The sequence below is a fragment of the Artibeus jamaicensis genome, unplaced genomic scaffold (assembly GCF_021234435.1).
Source record: "Artibeus jamaicensis isolate MK-2021 breed Jamaican fruit bat unplaced genomic scaffold, CSHL_Jam_final scaffold_1019, whole genome shotgun sequence".
Lineage (NCBI taxonomy): Eukaryota > Metazoa > Chordata > Mammalia > Chiroptera > Phyllostomidae > Artibeus > Artibeus jamaicensis.
The window spans coordinates 322,826-344,666 of record NW_026522025.1 but is presented as its reverse complement, the minus strand read 5'-3'; the positions used below and the strand labels follow the sequence as shown (position 1 = coordinate 344,666).

Sequence of the window (21,841 nt, the reverse complement as noted above, 5' to 3'; positions counted from 1 at the left end):
TGCTCTGTCAGGCACTGTTCTAAGCACTTCAAATGTACTGTTTTGAGTCATTTACTGTGTGATTTTAAATAAGTCAATCATCTGTTCTTTCTTGGGGCTCTGTTGTTTTCATACATAAAAAATCAAAAGCCATCTAGACAATCTGTGAGCTGCTTCTTAATAGTGAAAGTTGGTGTTTTTAGATACACTGATGAGGAAAATAAAATTTCTGTCCTCAAGGAATGTATAGTCAAATAAAAGAGGTGAGATGTATCCATTTAATTAAGATGCCTGGCGACAATCTAAAACATATTTACTTGCACATAGTAAATTCATAGTAAATGTATGAATTGGATTGAATATAATAATGACAGCTGCTGAATCGAGAGAAGTGTTTTTTTTCCTTTGTCAGAGATGACAGTTGGTGTGAGCCTTGGCAGAGGGTGGGGGTAAACAAGGAGGAGGTGGGGTGGACTAGTGAGGGGTAGTTATCCAGGTGACGGGAGGACACAGGCCAAGAAAGCCATGTGTGTGTTCAGAAAACACTAAACTATACTTTGATCGTGTAATTAGGGGGTGCTGGATAACAGTTCTGTGAAGGTAGGTTTCATCCAAATCTTAAAGAGCCTTTGAGATCCTGTTAAGGGCATGTTTGATCCCTGAATGAAATGTGGCAGAGATGGAAAGACTGCAGTGTCGTTTTTTAGAAACTCCACATTTTATGTGCGTGCTTTCTTTCATCCACGGGATGCTTAAGTAAAATTTTTTGTTTAAAAAATATTGGGCTACACACTTGCAGTTCACTTGATTTGAAACTTTGTCATATTAGTTTTGAGGGGCGCATAGGCTGCCATTTAGGGTATGACGGGTCTGGTTTGTGCTCTTCGCTGGTACTTTTTGTCTTCTAGTATAGTGCTTTGTTTCTGCTGATTTTTAATCCTGCATGGTTAAATAATGCTAAACAAGTTTATGTCAGCATCCAGCATGGAGTGGGCGCCTAAAGCCAACTGTTTAAAACTGTTAGTGTCTGTCCCAAGAGCCAGTGCATAGAGCTTCAAATGTGGCACAAACAACCACGTGGAAAAATCAGAGATCTCTCAGGGATGAAAGTTACAAAGGCATTTTCTTTAACTGTGTAAATGCTAGAATCTCTCTATGTCTTTTTATTCATGGGTATTTTTATTAGCTTAGCAGACTTCTGTTTTTATGTTATGTTTTGTGTCGTTTTAGCACGATAGATCAGGGAACTCATAAGGCAGGTACATCCATCTACCTGATTTCTTTCAGGTGACCTGTCCAGGAGTGGTGCTGACAGACAAGGAGGACATCTACCTTAGCATCTGTGTGTTTGGCCAGTACAAAAAGACACAATGTGTCCCAGCCACTTTTCCATTGGTCTTCAATGCCAGAATGGTGTTTGAAAAGGTGAGTTCAAATTTCACATCAAAATTAACAAACAAAATTAAAATAATTATAAATTTTGAATAAAATTCCAGAATGCAATTATTATTGCTGACTGTGTACTTTGATTTAATTCAAAGGAAGATTTGTCACATAAATTTAGATGCTTGAAAGTACATAGGCATCATGTTATATATTGAATCCATTTCTTCTTTAAATTGACCCAATAAAATGGGTCAATTTATTTCTAAAATCATGATAGTGGACTTTATGTAAAATATATCACCCTTAATTCTAACTAATATTGTCATAAAAATGAACAGGAACTATCAATAGATAAGGACAGATCATATTTTACTATGGCTGTCTTGTGATACTTCTTTTTATAACTCTTTTCTTTCTCTAAAACCTCTGCTTTTGGTTATTACCAGTTGTATTTCTTACTTTTAAAATTTCCTTCTTTCTCTATTTCCCTCTTTCCTTCCCTCCCTCCCTCCCTCCCTCCTTCCCTTCCTCTCTTCTTCCTTTTCTCCACAATTAATTACCTACGAACCTATTCTGTTCCATGCAATTTTTAAAGCACTGGGTAGACAAACATCTTTCTCCTCTTGGAGCTTTTGTTTTAATGGGAGAAATAGAAAGCAATAATTAAGTAAACACAGAAATAATATGCTTTGAGTTAGTGGTAAGTGTCACGAAGGGAATAAAGGGAGGTAAGGGACAGAAGGGGACTGAGGGATGGGGCATTGTCTATTTTAAAGGGAGATCAGAGAAGGCAATTACATTTAAACTGAGCCTGAATTGTGGGGCAGACTCAGTTTTTTAAAGGTCTAGGGGAAAAGCATTCTAAGCAGAGGAACAGCAAATAAAAAGGCTCCTTGCTAGACAGGAGCTCGATGAGTTGGAGGAGCACCAGGAAGGCCAGTGTGAGCAGGGTAAGGAAACAGAGGAAGCACCTGGCAGATCAGGTTAGAGAGGGGGCAGAGCCAGCTGCGGTGTTTGTAAAATCTTCCACAGGGATCATGGGAGGCAGAGAGGAAGCGACAGTTCTCAGTAAGGTCAAAAGTTTCTTTGTTTGGGAAAGGAATATTTGGGGAACTAGAGGGAAAAAACAAAGACTCCGTTATATGTGTGTTCCTTTCACTTCCTCTTCTCCCTCCCACTCTCCGTGCTCCCTGTAGGTGTTCCCAGAAGCAGTGGACCCTGGAGATGTGGTTGCACAGCTGGAATGTAAGTTTTTAACTTTGCAATCCAGGTTCTAAGACATTTTAGAATTATGCTCTCGAATCTTGAATTAATAAAAGTTAAGAAGGGTTAATAAAAAAAATCTTGAGCACTTTTTTTTTGAATTTCAAAAATTACCTGGAAATGATTAAAAAAAAATACATGTGCTGCAGAGAGGCTGGGAATTTTTTCTTTTTCTGGGGTTAGTCTGTGGAAAACAAAAATACTTATTGGAACTTTTTACCAATTAAGATAATATAAATTGTTTATAAAGTAAGAACAGAGATTCATATGAGGTAGGGCTCTGCCCTGCAGGCAAAAATATATCTTTACTCTCAGTCTATTGCAAATCAAGAGAGTAAATAATAGAAGATTGATGTAATGGTAGTTTAAAGTGTAAGTTTTGCATTTTTTGCAATGTTACATGTTCATGGCTGAGGATAACAGTAAATTCTTCAAAGAACTAGGAGTCAACCGTAAAAAGGTACAGGTGTTTGTGAGAGCAGCAGTGCAAAGGTACACACTTGGGAAGAGTTACTTAAGCTCTGGATGTAAAGTGAAAAGCTCTGTTTTTATCCTGTAGCTAGAAGGGATTACGGATCACCAGGTTGGTCTAATGCGTGGTATGGATCAAAAGGCCAGCGCGCTTGGGCATCATCGGTGCCAGTTGTCCCCTCCACACCTCCCCTCCCCACCCGTCCACTCCCCACTGGGACTCCAGCAATGCAGGGTCACTGAACCAGGTGCTGTGCTGGGGTCTGGGCCTATGGCAGGGACGGGGCTGGCTCATTGTCTTTCATTCAGGGGTTTTATAGTGTACTGACTCTTCTCCAGGGAATTCTTTATGGCCTGTGAAATACCTTATTTTTTTATAGCCGTTCGGTCACCTGGTATTCTGTCTTTCACTGCAGCAGACTGACTAGGTGGCAGTTTGGTGCAAGTGGGTGTGTGACTCTTAATACTTCCTGAACATTTTTCTCAGTATCTGGGAGATTGTGTATCTTAGAAGGTATGAGTATAATTATATCATCGTTCTGAAATTCTTCTGTTATGAAAATACATATCTATCAATAATTGAACCTCAAAAACAACCCAACAAGCGGAACAGAAACCAACTCGTAGATACAGAGGACATTTTGATGATTGACAGATGGGAGGGGGTTGGGAGGTTGGGGGAAAGAGATGAAAAGATTGACAAGTACAAATGGTGGTTACAGAATGGTCGCGGGGATGTGAAGTGCAGCATAGGGAATGCAGTCAGTACTGTAACAACTGTACGTGCTGTCAACTGGGTGCTAGATTAATCGGGATGATCAGCTAGTAGGTTTATAATGTCTAAGCCCTGGGTCGTACTCCTGGAACTAATACAATATTGTATGCCAACTGTAATTGAAAAATAAAAAAATTATTTAGAGCAAAAAATTTAAAAAGCAACCCTTTTCTCTTTGATTTGAAATTTTGGAGCTATGAAAGAGTACTTCATTGTTATCATTATTTAGAAATTTCAATGCCTAGATTTCCTTGATTCAGTTTTTTCTTACGTCTCTTCTGCCCATCGTTGATATTTCAGTTTTTGCTATCTTTCTGAACTTCACCTTCCTCTGCACTGGCTTTAAATATTGGTGTTCCACTGTCCTCACTTCTTTGATCTCTTTTTCCTTATGTCTCCCTAAAGACTTGGTTTTATATAGATTACCTATTTTCCAACGACTTCCACGAAATTCTTCATCCCTGACCTCTTCTGTGAGCTTTGGGCCCTTTTTCTTTGAATTTTTTTACTCTCAGTTTTGCAGTCTTTCATTGTTCCTTACCCTCATCAATATGAAAAACTAAAGACACACTAAAAGTAGGAGAAGAGAATGTTAAAGACCCATATACCTGATACACAGCTTCAACAATGTCTGACACAGTGCCAGTCTTATTACACATTCACCCTGATGCTTAAAAATATTGTTGGGATAGTTCATTCTACACGTATATCCTTTCACTGCAAATACTCTGGCATGACTTCTAACTGATAAAGATATCTGTCTCTATATATACCTATATGTATATAGATACACATAGATACATATAATATATAAGATGTGTGTGCGTGTATACACACACACATACATACATACACACACACCATGCTGGTATCGCGCCTAACAAAATTAATTCCTCAGTAACATCAAGTATGTAGTCATTATGCAGATTTTACTAGTAGTCAGCAAAATGTCTTTTAAGGTTGGTGTGCTAAAATCAAGTGAAGGTGTGGTTCACACATTCAGTGTATGACTGGTTAGCTCTTAAGCTTTTTTTTTTTCCTGTAATAGTGTTCTTTACTTTTTTCTTTTTTAATGCTGTGAATTTGTTTGAAAAGCCAGGCCCTTTAGAATGCCCACAATTTGGATTTGGCTGATTGTTTTCTTAAACTGCTAGTTAGCTTATTTATTACTTATATAATAAGATTGAAATTGGCCCTAGAGAACTGATTAAATTCTGACTTGTGTTTTTTGGTAAGAATCCTTCATAGTTGGTGATGTGTCATTATTGCCTCGTGTCAAGTGGCATTTAATGTGTGGCCGTCTTAGGGTTAGTGACGCTAAGACGGATCGTTCGGCTGCAGGCAGCATCAGCTCCCTCCTGCGTTATGAAGTTCCTCATCAGCCTTTCCTCTGATACCTGTAGCGTCTGTGGAGATCCATCTTTTCATTATGAGTTATCAAGTGTGATATTTTAAAATGATATCGTTGTTCTTCCTGTATTTATTAGCTTCAATTCTAGAAATGTTTTTTCTTTGTTCGCAGATTGGTTACTGTGAAATACAGTTCTTATGGAAAAGATAGAGCCATTCTTCTCTCTTTTCCTTTAATAATTTTAGTGAGTTATAGTTCACATCTCACAGAATTCACCCATTGTAATGCAGTTAAGTGATTGCTAGAAAATTTAAACAGGTGTGAACTGTCCTCACAATCCAGGTTGGGAAACTTCCGTCACCCCCAGAAGCTGCCTGGCACTTATTTGCAGTCATTCTCTGTACCCACTTCCAGTCCCTGGGAACCACCGATGTTGTTTCTGTGTCTCTGTATTTGCCTTTTCTAGAAATTTCACGTAAATGGATTAATATAATATGTAGTTTTCTGTGTCTAGCTTCATTCTCTTGGGATAATGCTTCTGCGATTCATCCATTTTGTCTTCTGTATCAGTAGTTCATTCCTTGCTATTGATGAATATTTATTTTATTGTATGGGACTTACTTCCCCTCCAAAAACTCCAAAACATTGCTGAGAGAAATTAAAGATCATCTTTAGAAAAATGCAGTGATACACAATGTTCATAGACCAGAGCTCTGAGGACACTTCTTCCAAAGTTTATCTTTAGATTTAACACTATTTCTGGTTCTGGCCATTTGGGCAGACGTGAGGGCTGTTTCTAGTGTATGGCTGTCACGAACGGCACTGCTGTAAATACACGGCTATGTGCTGGCTTGTTTGAAAGTATGTGCCACTTTTTAAGAAACTGTCAACAGGTTCTCCAGTGTCACCGTACCATTTTTATTCCCACCAGCAGTGTGCGGAGGTTTCCATTTTTCCACGTCATCCCCAAGACCTGCTATTTGCAGTCGTCTAGAACACAGCCGTTTTAGTGGGTCTTTAGTGCTTTCTTGTACTTCAGTAATGACTGACTGATGTTGAACATCTTTCCGTGTGGTTGTCAGGTATTTATATGTATTTTCTTGTACAATGCTTATTTAAATCTTTTACCCATGTTTGAATTGGGTGTTGTATCTTACTGAGTTGGAAGGTTTTCTTCTTTTATAAAAATATTCTAAATGTCAGGCCTTTATCAGATACATGATTTGTGAATATTTTTACCAGTCTCTGGCTTGTCTTTTTCTCCTCTTGATGGTGTCTTTTGAAGAAGTTAGGAAGTCCTCTCCAACGCTTGTTGTTTGTTGATTTGTTTATGATGGCCACTCTCACAGGTGTTCTTTTTTCTTTTCTTCAGTGGTTGGCCTAAAGGCATGTCAATTTTGTTCATATTGTTTTGAGAATTAATTCTTTATTTCAGTAATTTGTTTTCTATTTTCTTCTTTTCTATTTTATTGATTTTAATTTTAATCCATATTATTTCTTTTTTCTACCAACTTGGTACATGATTTTTTCTGAAAATATTCCAAGTATGCTTGAAAAGAATGAGTATGTTGCTCTTGTTGGTTCAATTATTCTATATCAATCTACTTCTGTCATTTGGTGAAGTTAGTTGATAATGTTCAAGGCTTTTGTATTCTTGCTGACTTTATTTCTTGGGGGCTAGAAGATGGCTGGTTGTTCTATCAATTACTGAGAGAAGGGCATTTGACTGTTCCACTATAATTATTGAATTTTATGTTGCTCCTTTCATTTTTATCAGTTTTTGCTTCATGTAATGTGCTGGTTATTGATTTATTACCCCACAGTTCCAATTGAATCTTTCTCCCTGATCTGTGGAAGTTTATCTGGCCCTTTAAATATTTGTTTGTTTCCAGCTGGCACTGAAGTTCTGTGTAGTAGAGGGCCCTGGAGTAACATTGCGGCGGGAAAGCGTTTTGCTTCCAGATGCGGGTGTGCCTGCTCGGCAGACTCCTGCACTGCGCCTGTCTTATCCCCTGGACCAGACTTCTGTGGCTCTTCCAGCCTCTCTGGTGCCCAGATATTTCTATATATGGTGGCCAACAGCAGCGTCCCTTAACTGTCCCCCCGGGTGGTTTTGTAGTGAAGTGCCTCTGGTGAAGCGCCTCCCTGGCACCCTAGAGGAATGATTTGTGACAAGTTCCAGAAGGCAGATTTCCAGTAAGTTCTACTGGCAAGCACTAGAGTAGCTTCTCTCTCTCAGTGAGCCAAGGCTGCACTTTCTCTAGCAAGTTCTGGATCTGAGCACTGGGGCTGAGAGCTTGGGGAGAGAGAGCTCTTCCTCTCAGCTCTGGTTGTGTCCGGGGCAGATGTCTCTCCTCTCTGCTGTCTGTATATTCTTTAAGTTCTCTTTACCTCCTCCTAGACTATCCCTCATTACCTTAACCCCCTTTGTAGTTAATAGTTCTTTATATAAACTTTCCCTGTGTGGTTTCTCCCTCGTAATTGGACCCGGACTGATATATTTATTTTGAGCCTCTGTTTTTTTTTAAATCTATTTTATTGATTATGCCATTACAGTTGTCCCATTTCCTCCCCTTGATTCCCCTCCACCCTGCACACTCCCTTCTCCCACAGTCCCCCCCTTTAGTTCATGTCCATGTGTTACAAGTACTTCAGCTTCTATATTTCCCATACTATTCTTGCCCTTCCCTTGTCTATTTTCTACCTACCATCGATGCTACTTGTTCTCTGTACCTTCTCCTCCCTTCTCCTCCTCCCACTCCCCTGTTGCTAACTCTACATGTGATCTCCATTTCTATGGCTCTGCTCCTGATCTAGCTGTTTGCTTAATTTGCTTTTGTTTTAGGTATGGTTGTTAATAACTGAGTTTGCTGTCCTTTCACTGTTCATATTTTTTCCTTCTTTTTCTTAGATAAGTCCCTTTAACATTTCATATAATAAGGGCTTGGTGATGATGAACTCCTTGAACTTGACCTTATCTGAGAAGCTCTTTATCTGCCCTTCCATTCTAAATAAAAGCTTCACTGGATAGAGCAATCTTGGATGTAGGTCCTTGCCTTTCATGACTTGGAATACTTCTTTCCAGCCCCTTCTTGCCTGTAAGGTCTCTTCTGAGAAATCAGCTGACAGTCTGATGAGAACTTCTTTGTAGGTGACTGTCCCCTTATCTCTTGCTGCTTCTAGGATTCTCTCTTTCATTTTAATCTTGGGCAATGTAATTATGATGTGTCTTGGTGTGTTCCTCCTTGGGTCCAACTTCTTTGGGACTCTCTGAGCTTCCTGGACTTCCTGGAAGTCTATTTCCTTTGCCAGATTGGGGAAGTTCTCCTTCATCGTTTCAATAAGTTTTCCATTTGTTGCTCTTCCTCTTCCCCTCTGGTACCCCTATAATTCGGATGTTGGAACATTTAAAGATGTCCTGGAGGTTCCTAAGCCTCTCCACATTTTTCTGAATTCTTGTTTCTTCCTTCTTTTCTGTTTGGTTGTTTCTTTCTTCCTTTTGGTCCACTCCATGGATTTGAGTCCCAGTTTTCTTCCCATCACTATTGATTCCCTGAGCATTTTGCTTCATTTCACTTAGTGTAGCCTTTGTTTGTTCCTCTAATTTGTAACTAAAATCAACCAGTTCTGTGAGCATCCTGATCACCAGTGTTTTGAACTGTGCATCTGATAGGTTGGCTAACTCTTTGTCGCTTAGAAGTATTGGTTCTGGGGATTTGAGCTGTTCTTCTGCTTGAGCCATAATGTTTTGGTCTTGTCACACCTGTTAAGCATGAGGGGCGGAGCCTTAGGTATTCACCATTGCAGGTCAGCCCATTCTCTGGGGGCGGGGTCAGAAAGGGAGTAATGGAGTTTGTTCTGCTCTGTCTTGGATTTTGGTCCCCTCTGCTGCTTCCAGCAAGCAAATCGGGCCCTTCTGGTGCTGGTTCCCAGGTATGTGGACTTGTGTATGTTCTAGGACCCTGTGGGTCTCTCCAATGAACTCTCCTGTGAGGCTGGGAGCCTCTTCCAGCACCTCAACCCCCAACAGTTTTTCCAATCGGTGCTTTTTGGCTTTATTTCCCATTGCTGGGGCCCTGGGTTGCATGGTCTGTCTCACTGCCCATTTTTTTTGCCTGGTTTATCTGTGCGGTCAGCCAGCTTGCTTGCAAGCCTTACTGGGTTGTTCATTTCGTCCCTGTACCTGCCCAGTCCGATAACCCCCGCCTCTTCCTGCGGGGACCCATCTCTGCTGCCAACTCCACCCCTCTTACCAGTCTGGATGAATGGTTCGTTGTTGTCGGACTTCGTACAGTTCAATTTTCTGTCTGTTTTGGTTGCATTTTTGTTTCTGAATCTTTGTTGTCCTTAAATTTGGTTGTTTGAGGAGGTACAGTGTTTCCACCTACGCCTCCATGTTGGCTGGAGGTCCTCAGGTTCACTACTTTAAAAAGATTTTATTTACTCAGTGAAGCATCACTTTGTGCTGCTCCTCTGGTTTCTGGACCATGCACCTGTTGCATCCCATGGTGGTGGCCAGTGAGGGAAGAGGGTGGGAAAGGGTCTGAGCCTCTGTTTTAATAGCTTATACCTTTATAATTTTCATATCTTCCTCAATCTTAACCTCATTTATGGTAGTAAAAATGCATGGCAGCAAAATTACAGCAGTTTCAGGCCTCATATCTCCCTATCATGATTTAAAAATAAGAGGTCTGTGTTCCCTAACTTCCATCTGGTCTTCAGATATATTCTAATCACAGTAAGATGGAGGATGTATTGAATAGTACGCTCTTGGCTTAGCTTAAACATGTCTTCCTTTGTTTCAGGTGGTACACATTCACCTTTGTTAGAACTACATAGGTCTCTAAAGGGAGGAGAAAAAAGAGGGATTGAATGGTGTGGGGATAGCTCACAGATGTCCCTACAGTGAGCCTTCATAGCTCTGAGCCTTCAAACATAGAGTGATGGTAGAAATAGTAGAAATAGCCCTTTCAAATGTAGTATAAAGTTGAGCCCAAAGAAGAAAGCAGGGTTTATGTCAGTGAATGTAAAAGGAAGTATTTCAGTTAAGGAAACTGAATCTATGTGGATTCTTTCAGAATTTCCACTTGCCTATTCTCTACAGGAATTGTGAGTGACATTATCATTTCCCATGTATAACATACAAAACTAATGTGTGCTTGTCTGTCTGACAGTCTAAAACCCAAAATTCAGTAATTAAAAATATGTGTCTAAAAGCAAATTAAATGTGGTCTGCATGCTTAAGGAGATTCTGGGATCCCCTTAATTGGGCAGTCTGATAAATAGTTCTTGAGTAACCTCAGGTAAAATGCTTACAACAGTCCGGCACACAGTAAACACTTAAAAATATACCTTGGGTATTACTCTTGGTGGTGTGTTATTGTTGGGTTGGCCAAGAAGTTCACTTGTTTTTTTCCTGTAAAATGGCTCTAGCAGCACTTAGTTGTCCTCACTTTGCTTGAAATAATTTTGTTATATTGTATTGTGACAGTTGTCATATTAACATGCATTTAAAAAACTTATTAAAATTGGTGAATTTTTGTATAGCTGCTTTAATATTAAAGTTGGAAGAAATAAGCAACATTTTCAGCATATTATGCTTTATTATTTTAAGAAAGGTAAAAATGCAATTGGAATTCAATAAACGATTTGTGCTGTGACTGATTGAATGTGTCAAAAGTGGTTCTTGAAGTTTCATGCTGGATATTGCTTGCTGGACAATGCTCCACAGTCGGGTGGACCAGCTGAAGTTGATAGTGATCAAATCGAGACATTAACTGAGAACAATCAATGTTCTACCACGTGAGAGATAGCCAACGTACTCAAATATCCAAATCAGTAAAGTTTACTGGTGAAAATGAAAAATGTGTTTTTTATTCTATGGAAAAAACTAAACTGACTTTTTATTGTTATTAGTGGAGAACTTACCAACTCCATTTCACACCTCTAAGGAAATTCCAGAGGCCCAGAATCACCTAAGATGCTGGGGAAGTATGTGAGGTCTGTCCAGAACAATTCCAGCCATTGTTAATATAATGAGAAAGGTTTGTGTGACATCAGTGTAACCTGGCAGCCAATGAGAGTGGACTGGAATGTGCATGTGTGAACAATGATGACTTCTCTGCACTCTTCAGTGGGGGTGATGGATGCCATTGACTGAGCGTGTGCACTATACTATGGCTGTCACATTCAAAATGACTGAGCGAGTAGAGTGATGAATCTGCATCTGATTTTGCGTGAAGCTTGAACATTCCTCCATGGAAACTGTTTAGATGATTCAGAAGGCCACGGCTATGGGCAACTGGTGATTGGCAGCTTCATCATGACAGTGTGCCTGCATCAAATCACCCAGGTGACTCAGCCTTCTACAGCCCAGATTTGGTGCCCTACGATACCTGGCTTTTGCCAAAATGAAAATCACCTTTGAAAGGGAAGAGATTTCAGACCTCCAATGAGACTCGGAAAATATGATGGGGCAGCTGATGGTGATTTGGAGAACTGTGTGAGGTCCCAAGGTACCTATTTTGAAGAGGACTGAGGTGTCACTGTCCTATGTACAATGCTTCTTGTATCTTGTATCTTCTTCAATAAATGTCTCTATTTTTCATATTACATGGCTGTATACCTTCTGGACAGACCTCGTATATTTATGATATAGAAAATGATATTAAGTGCCAATGATATTAAAGGCATAATTGAATATTTTACATTCATAGAGAAGGTATTCTCTTTAGGGGGATGGTTTTAGTTCTGGAATTTACCAGAATTAGGTATAACTAAAACTATATTCTGCGAACCATTTTTAAGCAAGAAAGGGAATGAAAAGTTTCTGCTTCTTTGTTGAAACTGGGGGTTTATAGCCTTTCTCATTGAAGGTTTTGATTCTCTTCTCACACATGCACACACAGTATAGTGATACAAATATAGTGTCTGAAAAGCTGTTCATACAGATAAACATCATGCTTTCTCCCTCACTTCTTTCCAGTCACTGCTCAAATTTATCATTATACTGAGAAGCCTTGTTCACAGTGTATCTAAAAGAGCAACACGTTTTGCTCAGTATCTCAACCTCTATCCCATTGTCTTTAAGAGTTACCATATCTTCTACAACTAGATATCTCATGCTCTGAGTGTTTCCACCAGGACAGCCGGTGTAAAAAGGCACCTCAGGGCAAATAGCGATGAATGGCCCTCCTCTTTTTCTACTAGTGCTGTTGTTTATTCTTTATTTCCTTTCTTTACAATGATAGTTTTATAAGAGCAGAGACTGTTTTTGTTTAGTTTGGTATATCTCTAGTGCATATGGCAATATATGTTATGTGCTAGAAATTTGGTATCCAAGGAGTTAAATAAAATATCATAATACCTGCTTCTCATTATTTTATGATTGTTGGGTCTGTCCTATTGAGATACCTACTTATAGTGTTACAATCCTTTGATTAGCAAAAATATTTTGTATTTGGAATTTTGTAATAGCCGCTCTGGCTTCATCCCCTTCAACATTTGGACCAAGAGAAGTTAATAATCTTTATTTATATTGCAGTGGATTACTGGTGTCCCTGTTGCTTTTTCTTGCCTGTAGGGAAGAATTGCAGTTTCACGAGAGCCCCTGCTTTTCAGCTTCTGGGAGTTAGTGCTCACCTGGTGTTTGCAGTTTTTTAAATGCTTTCAGGTGTAGATTTGAAGGCTGAGAATAAATCCTCTAAGTCTATGGGTGGGAATATCCTTGCCTGGATCCTCAGGAGAGCTTATAGGACTCAGAATGCATATTTTATTTTATTTTTGGTTTTTTAATTTAACCTTTATTGTATATTTTAAATGTGCAGTGGTAAATGTATTCTAATGAATTCACCTTTACCTTTGTAGTTAGGGCAAGAAAATCAGGGTTTAGGAAAATTATTATAGCAGTTGTTCTTGCTGATACAGAGAGTTAACAGCATTCTGGCATTCTCACGAGATGCTTCCTGTAGCTTTTGATTTGCTATATACGTGGCTAGGATTTCTGAGTTTTGCAGTACATGTACTTTGTGACTCACACTAAAAGTACATGAAAATGAAATTTTTTCAGAGGAGGGAAGAAAATTGTGTAGTTACAAGATGAAGGGCAACTACAAAATGAGGTCAGTTCCATTACATGTTCTGGTAGATGTGATTTACATAGCTTAGATTTGGTGTCCAGCAACATTCCTTCTCCGGAGTCATTCTGGCTGGGGCGGGCCGTTTTCTTTTTACTTCAGTCTTTTAGAAAAGGGCTGTTTCCTTCCTCTACATTATTTTAGCCTTTCACTTTTCTTTATTAAATAATTTTTGTATTTATTTTAATATTCTATAGGACTTGCTCTTAGGCCAGATATACACATATATTTGTGTATACATGTGGGTAACACATTAGTGTTTACATGTATGTATATGTATATATGTCTGTATACATATATGTAAATGCTAATGTCTTGCCTTTTAAAATTTGTTTTTATATATATCAAAATGTTATTTTAATTGGTTATAGAATTATACTATTTTACTTTATAACAGAGTTATATATAGCATTCAATGCTTATTACAAAAACAACAGTCCTGTAACCTTGCTGTCCTTCATCATTTCCCTCTCCCCTGTGGACTACTTTCATTTTCCTAAAAGCTGTTTTTCTTTGTACTCACCTACATGTCTCTAACATGCTTACATCGCCTTTGAAACATTTTGATTGATTTTTGATAGTTTCTCTACTTTCTCTTATGGAAAATGAGGATAGAAATACTTTCCATAAATTCTCTGCTTGCTCTCAAAATGTACGCATGCCCGTTTTCTGTCTTTCTTTCCTTTTAATATAGTTATATTGCAGTTTTTGTTTATATTTTTATGACCATATTAAAAGTATTTATAGCTGAACCATGTGATATACATACTATGATTACTTTCCTGCAAGAATTTTGTTTTTTGCTTGAATTAATAATTTTTTCCATGTGCTTACTTTTATAGTTTTAGCTTTTTGTTTTTTGCTTAACCCCAATTCTCCCTCAGGTATTTAAATCATTTTCTCAAAGTTTAATGTTCTTTCACTTATAAGTCATTTTTTTTGCTGAGATATGTATTTTTTAAGTCTTAGTATTTTACTAGAATATGTCCTAAAGTAGTTTTTTTATGGCTTGTTATTCTTAGATATGATGTGTTCTCTTTCATTTATAGGTTCTATTTTTTTATGTCTGTAAAGTTTCTTGAAGTATACTATTTACTATTTTCTTCTTTTACCTTAGTTTTCTTCAACAGGCTCTACTGTTGTAGTATGTTGAATCTTTTTTTGCCTATTTAGTATTTGTTATTTTCCTTCATATTTAAATATTTTGTTTTTTCATGATTAAGAAAAATCCCATTTTTTGTTGAATTTTTTAAGGCATTATCTGTTGTGCTTATTTGGTTTTGTTACAGTTTAACACTCATTTTTGAAATGACTTCTCTTTCTACTTCTTTCCTGAGTCATACTATGTCACTTTAGTTTCTCTAAATTTGATTGACATAGTCCTTCAAATTCTGGTGTTACTTTATTATTTTTTAAATAGTAGGTCACAGTTTTGATCTACCTGGCAGACCTGTACTTCACAAGCATTCGTTCCGTGTTGCTGGTGGACTCGTGAACTTCATTCAGACAGGTGCCACCGTGGTATGCTTCTCAGTGTTACTTTCCAGTCTTTACTTCCTGGAGAACTTCCTCTCTGATTTGTCATGTAGATATTCTAAGCATATTCATTTCTCCCATCATATGTCTTTGTTTAAACTCCCATATTCTTCAGATTAACAGATGACTCTTTCCTATGTCACTGACAAACTTTGAGACCCCGGTAGTGATCTGCCTCAGTTTCCTATACGTACCCTTGTCCCAAAAGTCACCTACATCACTTCTCATTCTTACCTTCTTTCGCCTGGTCTTAGAGGATGAAGTTTCTCTGTTCTGCTCAAAGTCATTTTGGATACTGGTTTCCATTACACATCTCCTCATGCCATTCCTAGTGCCTTGGTTATTATCTTTTATTTTTTTCCTCTGTGTCTTCCTATTTCTCTCTTGTTACATCCACTCCATACAAACATGCTGTACATTCCCATCTTAAAAAGAAGTATTCCCTGTCTTCATCTTTGCTTCCATCTAGCTACCTACATCTATTTCTTTATCCTACTCTTCATTCAAAATACAACTTTTCACCTCACACTTACTTTATTTTGTAAATCACTACTTTTTAGTTCCAGCAGCCTCGTTAATGAAAACAGTGCAAGCCTTGAAGACAGCTAGTTATAGCTGAGCTCAAATCTCAGCTCAGGAAGTTACTATCTTTACTAACCATAACATTATTTTTTTTAATTTGTAAAATGGATATAATCACGTGCTAGTGCGGTTTTGAGGATTTGTGGGAAGCTTATAGGAGCTCAGTCCTGACACACAGAAGATATTCTCCAAATGATAGTAATCAATACTATTGTATTGGCAACTCGTATATTTAGTGTATTTTCTAGTTTGTTTGTAAATATGTCTTTCAAATACTTGGTGTTGCAGAATAAGTGACCTCAGGAAAAATACAGTGTTAGTATGTATAGAAAATTATGACACTGGATTATCCTGTTTGCTTAATTTGTTTGATTTCTAATGAAATTTTATTTTGCGTTCAGATATTTTTTAAAAGACAGGCTTGTTCTTTAAGAGCCTATTTCTTATTTCACGACCATCTTTAACATCGGTTCTTTTCTGTTCCGTTTATTGGTAGTGCGGTGAGAAACAGCCCCAATGTGAATTATGTTGTACGATTCAAGGAGTGATAGGAAGTTGCTTTTCTGCTGACCTATGATTAGAATTGAGATTTGTCACTTTTTAAAACTCTTCTCCTGCCGGTGCAGACTCTGTCACTATGAGATAATATAGGGTAGGGGTGCCCACCCGTGGCCTGCAGGCCGCACACAGCCCAGCATGGCTATGGATGCGGCCCAACACAAAATCGTACATTTATTTAAAACATTGTGAAATTTTTTTCAATTACATTTCATGATGTATTAATATGTGGGCAAAGACAACTCTTCTTGTTCTGGGTGGCCCAGAGATGCCAAAAGGTTGGACACCCCTGATGAGGGATTCAGAAATGACTAAAATACAGGCTCTTTGTTCAAATGAGTATTTTTCTGCCCTTCTTTTGTAAATCCAGTTACACAGTTTTAGATCCTCCTACTCTAGCCCTTTTTTCTCCTTTATGTGTTCACCATCCTTTTAACTTCCTATACTTCTCTCAAATGTATGTATTTGTCTTCCAATTCTAAAAATCTCTCTTGGGTCATTTGTAATTTGCTGATAAATCCATCCATCCATCATGTTTTATTTTTAAGTTAAAAATCTTTCATTTGGTTGTTTATAATTGTTTCCAGTTCTCTGTTAAACATTCTCACTCTTGCATTTTAGTTTTAAATAAGTTTTGTTTGTTTATTTATTATTTTTCATTCCCATTTATCCCCCCGTACCTACCTTCCCCAGCAATCACCACACTGTTGTCCATGTCTACAAGTCCTTTTTCCTTTTTGCTTCTCTCCACTCTCTAACCTCCCCCACCAACAGCTGTCACCCTGCTCTCTATCTGTGAGTCTGTTTGTATTTTGCTTGTTCGTTCAGTTTGTTCGTTAGATTCCACATATGAGTGAAATCATATGGTATTTGTATTTCTCTGAATGGTTTATATCACTTAGCCTAATTAATATTCTTCAGGTCCATCTGTGTATTGCATGATAAATTTTCTTCTTTTTTTATGGCCAAATCGTGTTCCATTATGTAAATGTCCCATAGTTGTTTTATCCACTCATCTACTAATGAACACTTGGGCTGCTTCCATATTTTGGTGATTATAAATAAGGCTGTAATGAACACAGGGGTGTTTACATTCTTTTGAATTAGTGTTGCAGGTTTCTTCCGATAAAGTTCCAGAAGTGGGATCACTGGGTCATAAGACAATTCCATTCTTAATTTTTTGAGGTATCTCCATACTGTTTTCCATAGTGGCTGTGCCAGTCTTCATTCCCACCAACAGTGCACTAGGGCTCCTCTTTCTCCACATCCTCACTAGCACTTGTTATTTGTTGATTTATTGGTGATGGCCATTGTGACTGATGTGAGGTGATATCTCAAAAGTTTTTGCACAGAAAAGGAAACTATCAACAAAATCAAAAGCCCACTGAAAGGGAGAACATATGTGCCAATACATCTGATAAGAGATTAATATCCAAAATTTATAAGAACTTAACCAAACTCAATACCAAAAAAAATGCAAGTCAATTAAAAAATGGGTAAAGGGTCTGAACAGACACTTCTCCAAAGAGGACACACAGATGGCCAAGAAACATATGAAAAGATGCTCAATGTCAGTAATCATCAGAGAAATGCAAATTATATTTTATTTTATTGAGCATATCAAGCATATTTTAAGTCTCAGTCTTATAACTTTTTTTTCTGAATCTCCTATGTGTTTGCTTTTTTATCTGTTATTTCTCTCGGTTTTTAATCCCAATAATTTTTTTTTTTCTATTGACTTGGTCAGTTTTCATTGAATGTAAAAATTTTAGAAATACCTCTATACTGTAAACGAGGAAATGTCCTTCTGATCAGACTTATGATTGTTTTAGCAGATTGCTAGGGAGCACTGGCAATTCTGGATCACCTTAATTCAGGCAGCATTTTATATGGTTCAGATTTAGGCCTCAGTTCCTAGTTGGCTGTCTTAGTAGGTCTGGCCTACTGTAACAAGTACCGTAAACTGAGACACTTATTAAACGATAGAAATTTGTTTCTCGCAGTTCTGGGGGCTGGGAAGTCCCGGATTGAGGCATCGTAGATCGTGTCTGTGTGGGTGCCTTTTCTGTCCATCCGGGACCATCTTCTGTCTGTGTTCTCACATAGTGGAGGGGCACGGAAGCTTTTTAGAATGTCTTCTATAAGGGTACTGATTCTGTTTATTATCAGGACTTTGCCCTCATTACCTCCCAAAGGTCTGAATTCCAAATGTTATATTGGGGGCAGGATTTCAACATATGAGTTTTAGGGGCTACAAACATTCAGTATATAGCTGGCTACCTATTTCAGTGTACCTTTTTAAGATCCAGTTCTGTAGTCTAGCCAGTTAATCCAGCCATTGTCTCTTATCCACAGACCCCTTCCCATCTCTTTCCAAAATCATGATATTCCAGTTTTTGTTCCTCTAACTTCATCAGCTTATTAAAAGCTATCAGAGAACAGAGGATTTTCAAATAGTGTAAATACTGTGTATGATATTATGATGATGGAAGTATATCATTATACATATGTCCAAACCCGCAGAGTATATTACACCAAGAGTAAACCATAAGGCAAACTATGAACTTTGGGTGATTATGATATGTCAGTACAGGCTCGTCCTTAGTAAAAAACGTACCATTCCTGTGAGCGATGTTGATACCAGGGTGGGAGGGAGGTGGCTTTACGCATGTGTGGTGGCATTGACAGACAGGGGTATCACAGGAAATCTCTGTACCTCCCTGTCGGTTGTGTTGTAAACCTAAAACTACACTAAAAGGAGTCTTAAAAAAATCAGAAAGAAAACCTCAGAGAAGTGGAAAGTGTTATTTCTTCACTATAGATCAGCGAAGCCATAAAAACATTATATCTACACACACACACACATAGATGCACACACATATATATGCACATATACACACATGATACATACTAAGATATAAATATATGTAATATGTAGTATATTCAGTAGTTACTTTGATTTGTAGATGCTTCTGTGGTAAAGTAACTAGCATTTGTTTGTTAATAATTTGTTTAAGGAAATTTTTCTTTAAACTTTCAGATGATACAGCATTATTTGAGTTGATTCAACTAGTTCCACCAGGTACTGTATTATGTTTTGATAAAGTAAGTGACATGTGAACCCATTTCAGTGAAGTGCTGTTTAAATATCTCATGTTTTTCTTTTCTTCTGAAATTAAGAACAATTTTGAGTCTCCAATATTGGCTCGCTAAGTGTAAAATGTCAATAGATCAAAATAATATACACAGGAAAGTTGATGTAAGTGGCATTTGAACACACAGTTCTACAGTTGAAGAAATAGTAATAAATGAAAGTAAAAACTAACCTGGTTCCATTCTAGTATATTTTCTGACATTCATAAAAGTTGAGTGTTAGTTAGGTTTTTGTGATTTTTCTAAAATTATATGCTTTGTTGATGAAGTAGTAAGTTATCTTTGTTTTTGTGCATGGACTGTTACTGAGAGGGAAGGAGAATAAAACCTTACCCATTTAGCAAGCAGTACAGATCCCTAGAATAGGTGGAGTTAAAATATGGAGGAGAGTTTTATTTCTGTTATTGATAGCTATGATTATAGAAGAAATCTGAAGTACTTGTTTTTGTGAAAAAAGAGCTATATTATTGAAAACTGGTAATTTGAAAAATGCTGAACATTAAATATATACCAAATTCAGATAACCACAAATTCCAGAAAATGCTTGTATTTTTTTCAGCACGTAATTAATGCCTTATGATGGCAGATAGAACAGAAGACGGAGAAATTTGTGGAGACTGTAATTAAAATTCAGATGAGCACATGTCATAGCAACTTGATATGTTTACAAAGACTTTTTTTAAGGAACTCGTAGCTACTCACTGAAGTTAGATGAATATTCGTTCCTCCTTCTACGAAAGGAGGTATGACCATTAGTAAAGTGTGCTCCATGTTTGAATAAGGAAATGCGTTAGTCCACTTAACATAACATTAATTTTCCTTTCATAGAAAAAACCATGACCCCGAAGCAGGTATTTCATTAAGGCATCAGGCATTATGTATGTTGTACCTGACGATTTGGTTCCTAAATAGAATATTTTGTTATAATTTGAATCACAGGATATCTCTCTTGTAGTGGGTGAAACACTGTCTGCATATGATGAAAACACACGCGATTTCATGTTTCCGGGTCCGAACCAACTCTCTGGGCACCACGACTCCAACCGCCAGGTCACCATGAGCAGGATTTCTGGCCTTCGCGTAAGTGCCTGCTGTTTTCTGAGCCGCTTTGTGACCCGAGGCCCCGAAACCACTGCGGAGCCCTCCGCGTGAGGAGCCGCGGCGGAGGTTACTGTGGGTTCATCATAATGGCTTTCTGAAGTTGTAGTGCTATTTTAAACATATGAGGTTAGATGAAAATAAGTAAACAAAAGCCATGTATCTACCCCAAATTAACCAATGTTATTTTGTCTTATGTTCTTCACATGCCTCTCCTTCCTTCACCTCTCCCACCCCTCCTCGCCACCACCCTGTCTTTCTCGGATCTCTCTTCTCTCTTTTCTGTATTTTTCTCAAAGAATGACCAATAAACATTTTGGAAGTTGCTCAACTCAGTAACATTTAAGAAAAATCCTATTAAAACAACCGTATTATTTCATTTTTACAGCCATAAAAATGATAAAATTTAACAAATTTGACAATATCAAAAGTGTGAAAAAAGGAAAGTCTCTAATGCGGGTGTGCCGTGTAAATCGGGAACAGCCACAATGAAGAATTATCTAGGAAGGCAAAGATTCCCGTAGCCTACTAGGTGGACATCTCAGTGACGGACGGGTTTTCACTGGTACACTAAGAGCCTTCTTAGGCATGTTCATCTGTCGCATTGGTTATAATGGTGAAAAATGGAAATAGCTGAAATGTTTATTGGTAGGATTTAGCTAGACTATTTATTATGTGCTCATGGAAAGGAAATCAATATTTACACACCTAAAAGTGAAAGCCACATTGTGACCGCAGGTTCTCCCCTAGAGTCTTCCAACTTCCTTCTGCTTTTGTTAGATGATTCCAAAACATTTTCATCCCTGAAAATGTCTTCCACTTAAAGAAACTGAGAAAACCCTCTGCTGTTTCAAAGGAGAAAAAAGCAAAATGTATCTAGCTTGAAACAACTTGGACGTTTTTTACTGACTTTGTGAAACACTAGAGTAGTCTGCGTAAAGAGAGTGCGGTGGTGTGAGCTGGTGTGCTGAGCTAAGTGGCTTCTCCTGCAGGTCTGGACTTGCCATGTACTCTAGCCTAGGACGTAACAACGCCAGCTTGCTGGAAATATACAAGTTGACTAACTAGCGAATCTATGAAAATGTACCTCCTTCGGGGTATTTTTAGTATCTATTAGCCACCTTCTCTACTATGAAAGTCTTCAAAGAGTTTCTACTTCAAAGAGTAGACAGTTTCAGCAACTGTCTAGGAACTTGCAATGAAAAAAATGTCTGATTTTAAATAGAGTCTTTTAAAAGTAATTTAAAATGCTACAGTATACCAAATTGGTAATGCAAATGTAACAGTATGGACCGTTAACAGTTATCATTCTTCATTTAATTTGAGTTATTCTTACATATGATGTACATTCAGAAGATATTGCATTGCTAAGGCATTTTATTTTAATTTTTTTAGATTTTATTTATTTTTAGAGAGAGGGGAAGGGAAGGCGAGAGAGAGAGAGAGAGAAACATTAATGTATGTTTCTCACATTACATTTAGGATTAAAGTCTGGCAGTCACAGACTACCTGAGTAAACTGAGCAAAGCACTGTAACACAGAGACATGATAGGG

The 21,841-nt window shown here is 37.9% G+C and overlaps 1 protein-coding gene across 1 annotated transcript in view; it reads left to right on the top strand.

Annotated features, from left to right (window-relative positions):
* SPATA6 (spermatogenesis associated 6) overlaps positions 1 to 21,841 on the top strand; it is a 95,243-nt gene that overhangs the window by 16,280 nt on the left and 57,122 nt on the right. Inside the window, 4 exon segments of the mRNA XM_037133119.2 lie at positions 1,267 to 1,404; positions 2,562 to 2,610; positions 19,077 to 19,118; positions 20,145 to 20,269. Coding sequence (XP_036989014.2) covers positions 1,267 to 1,404; positions 2,562 to 2,610; positions 19,077 to 19,118; positions 20,145 to 20,269 — 354 coding nt within the window.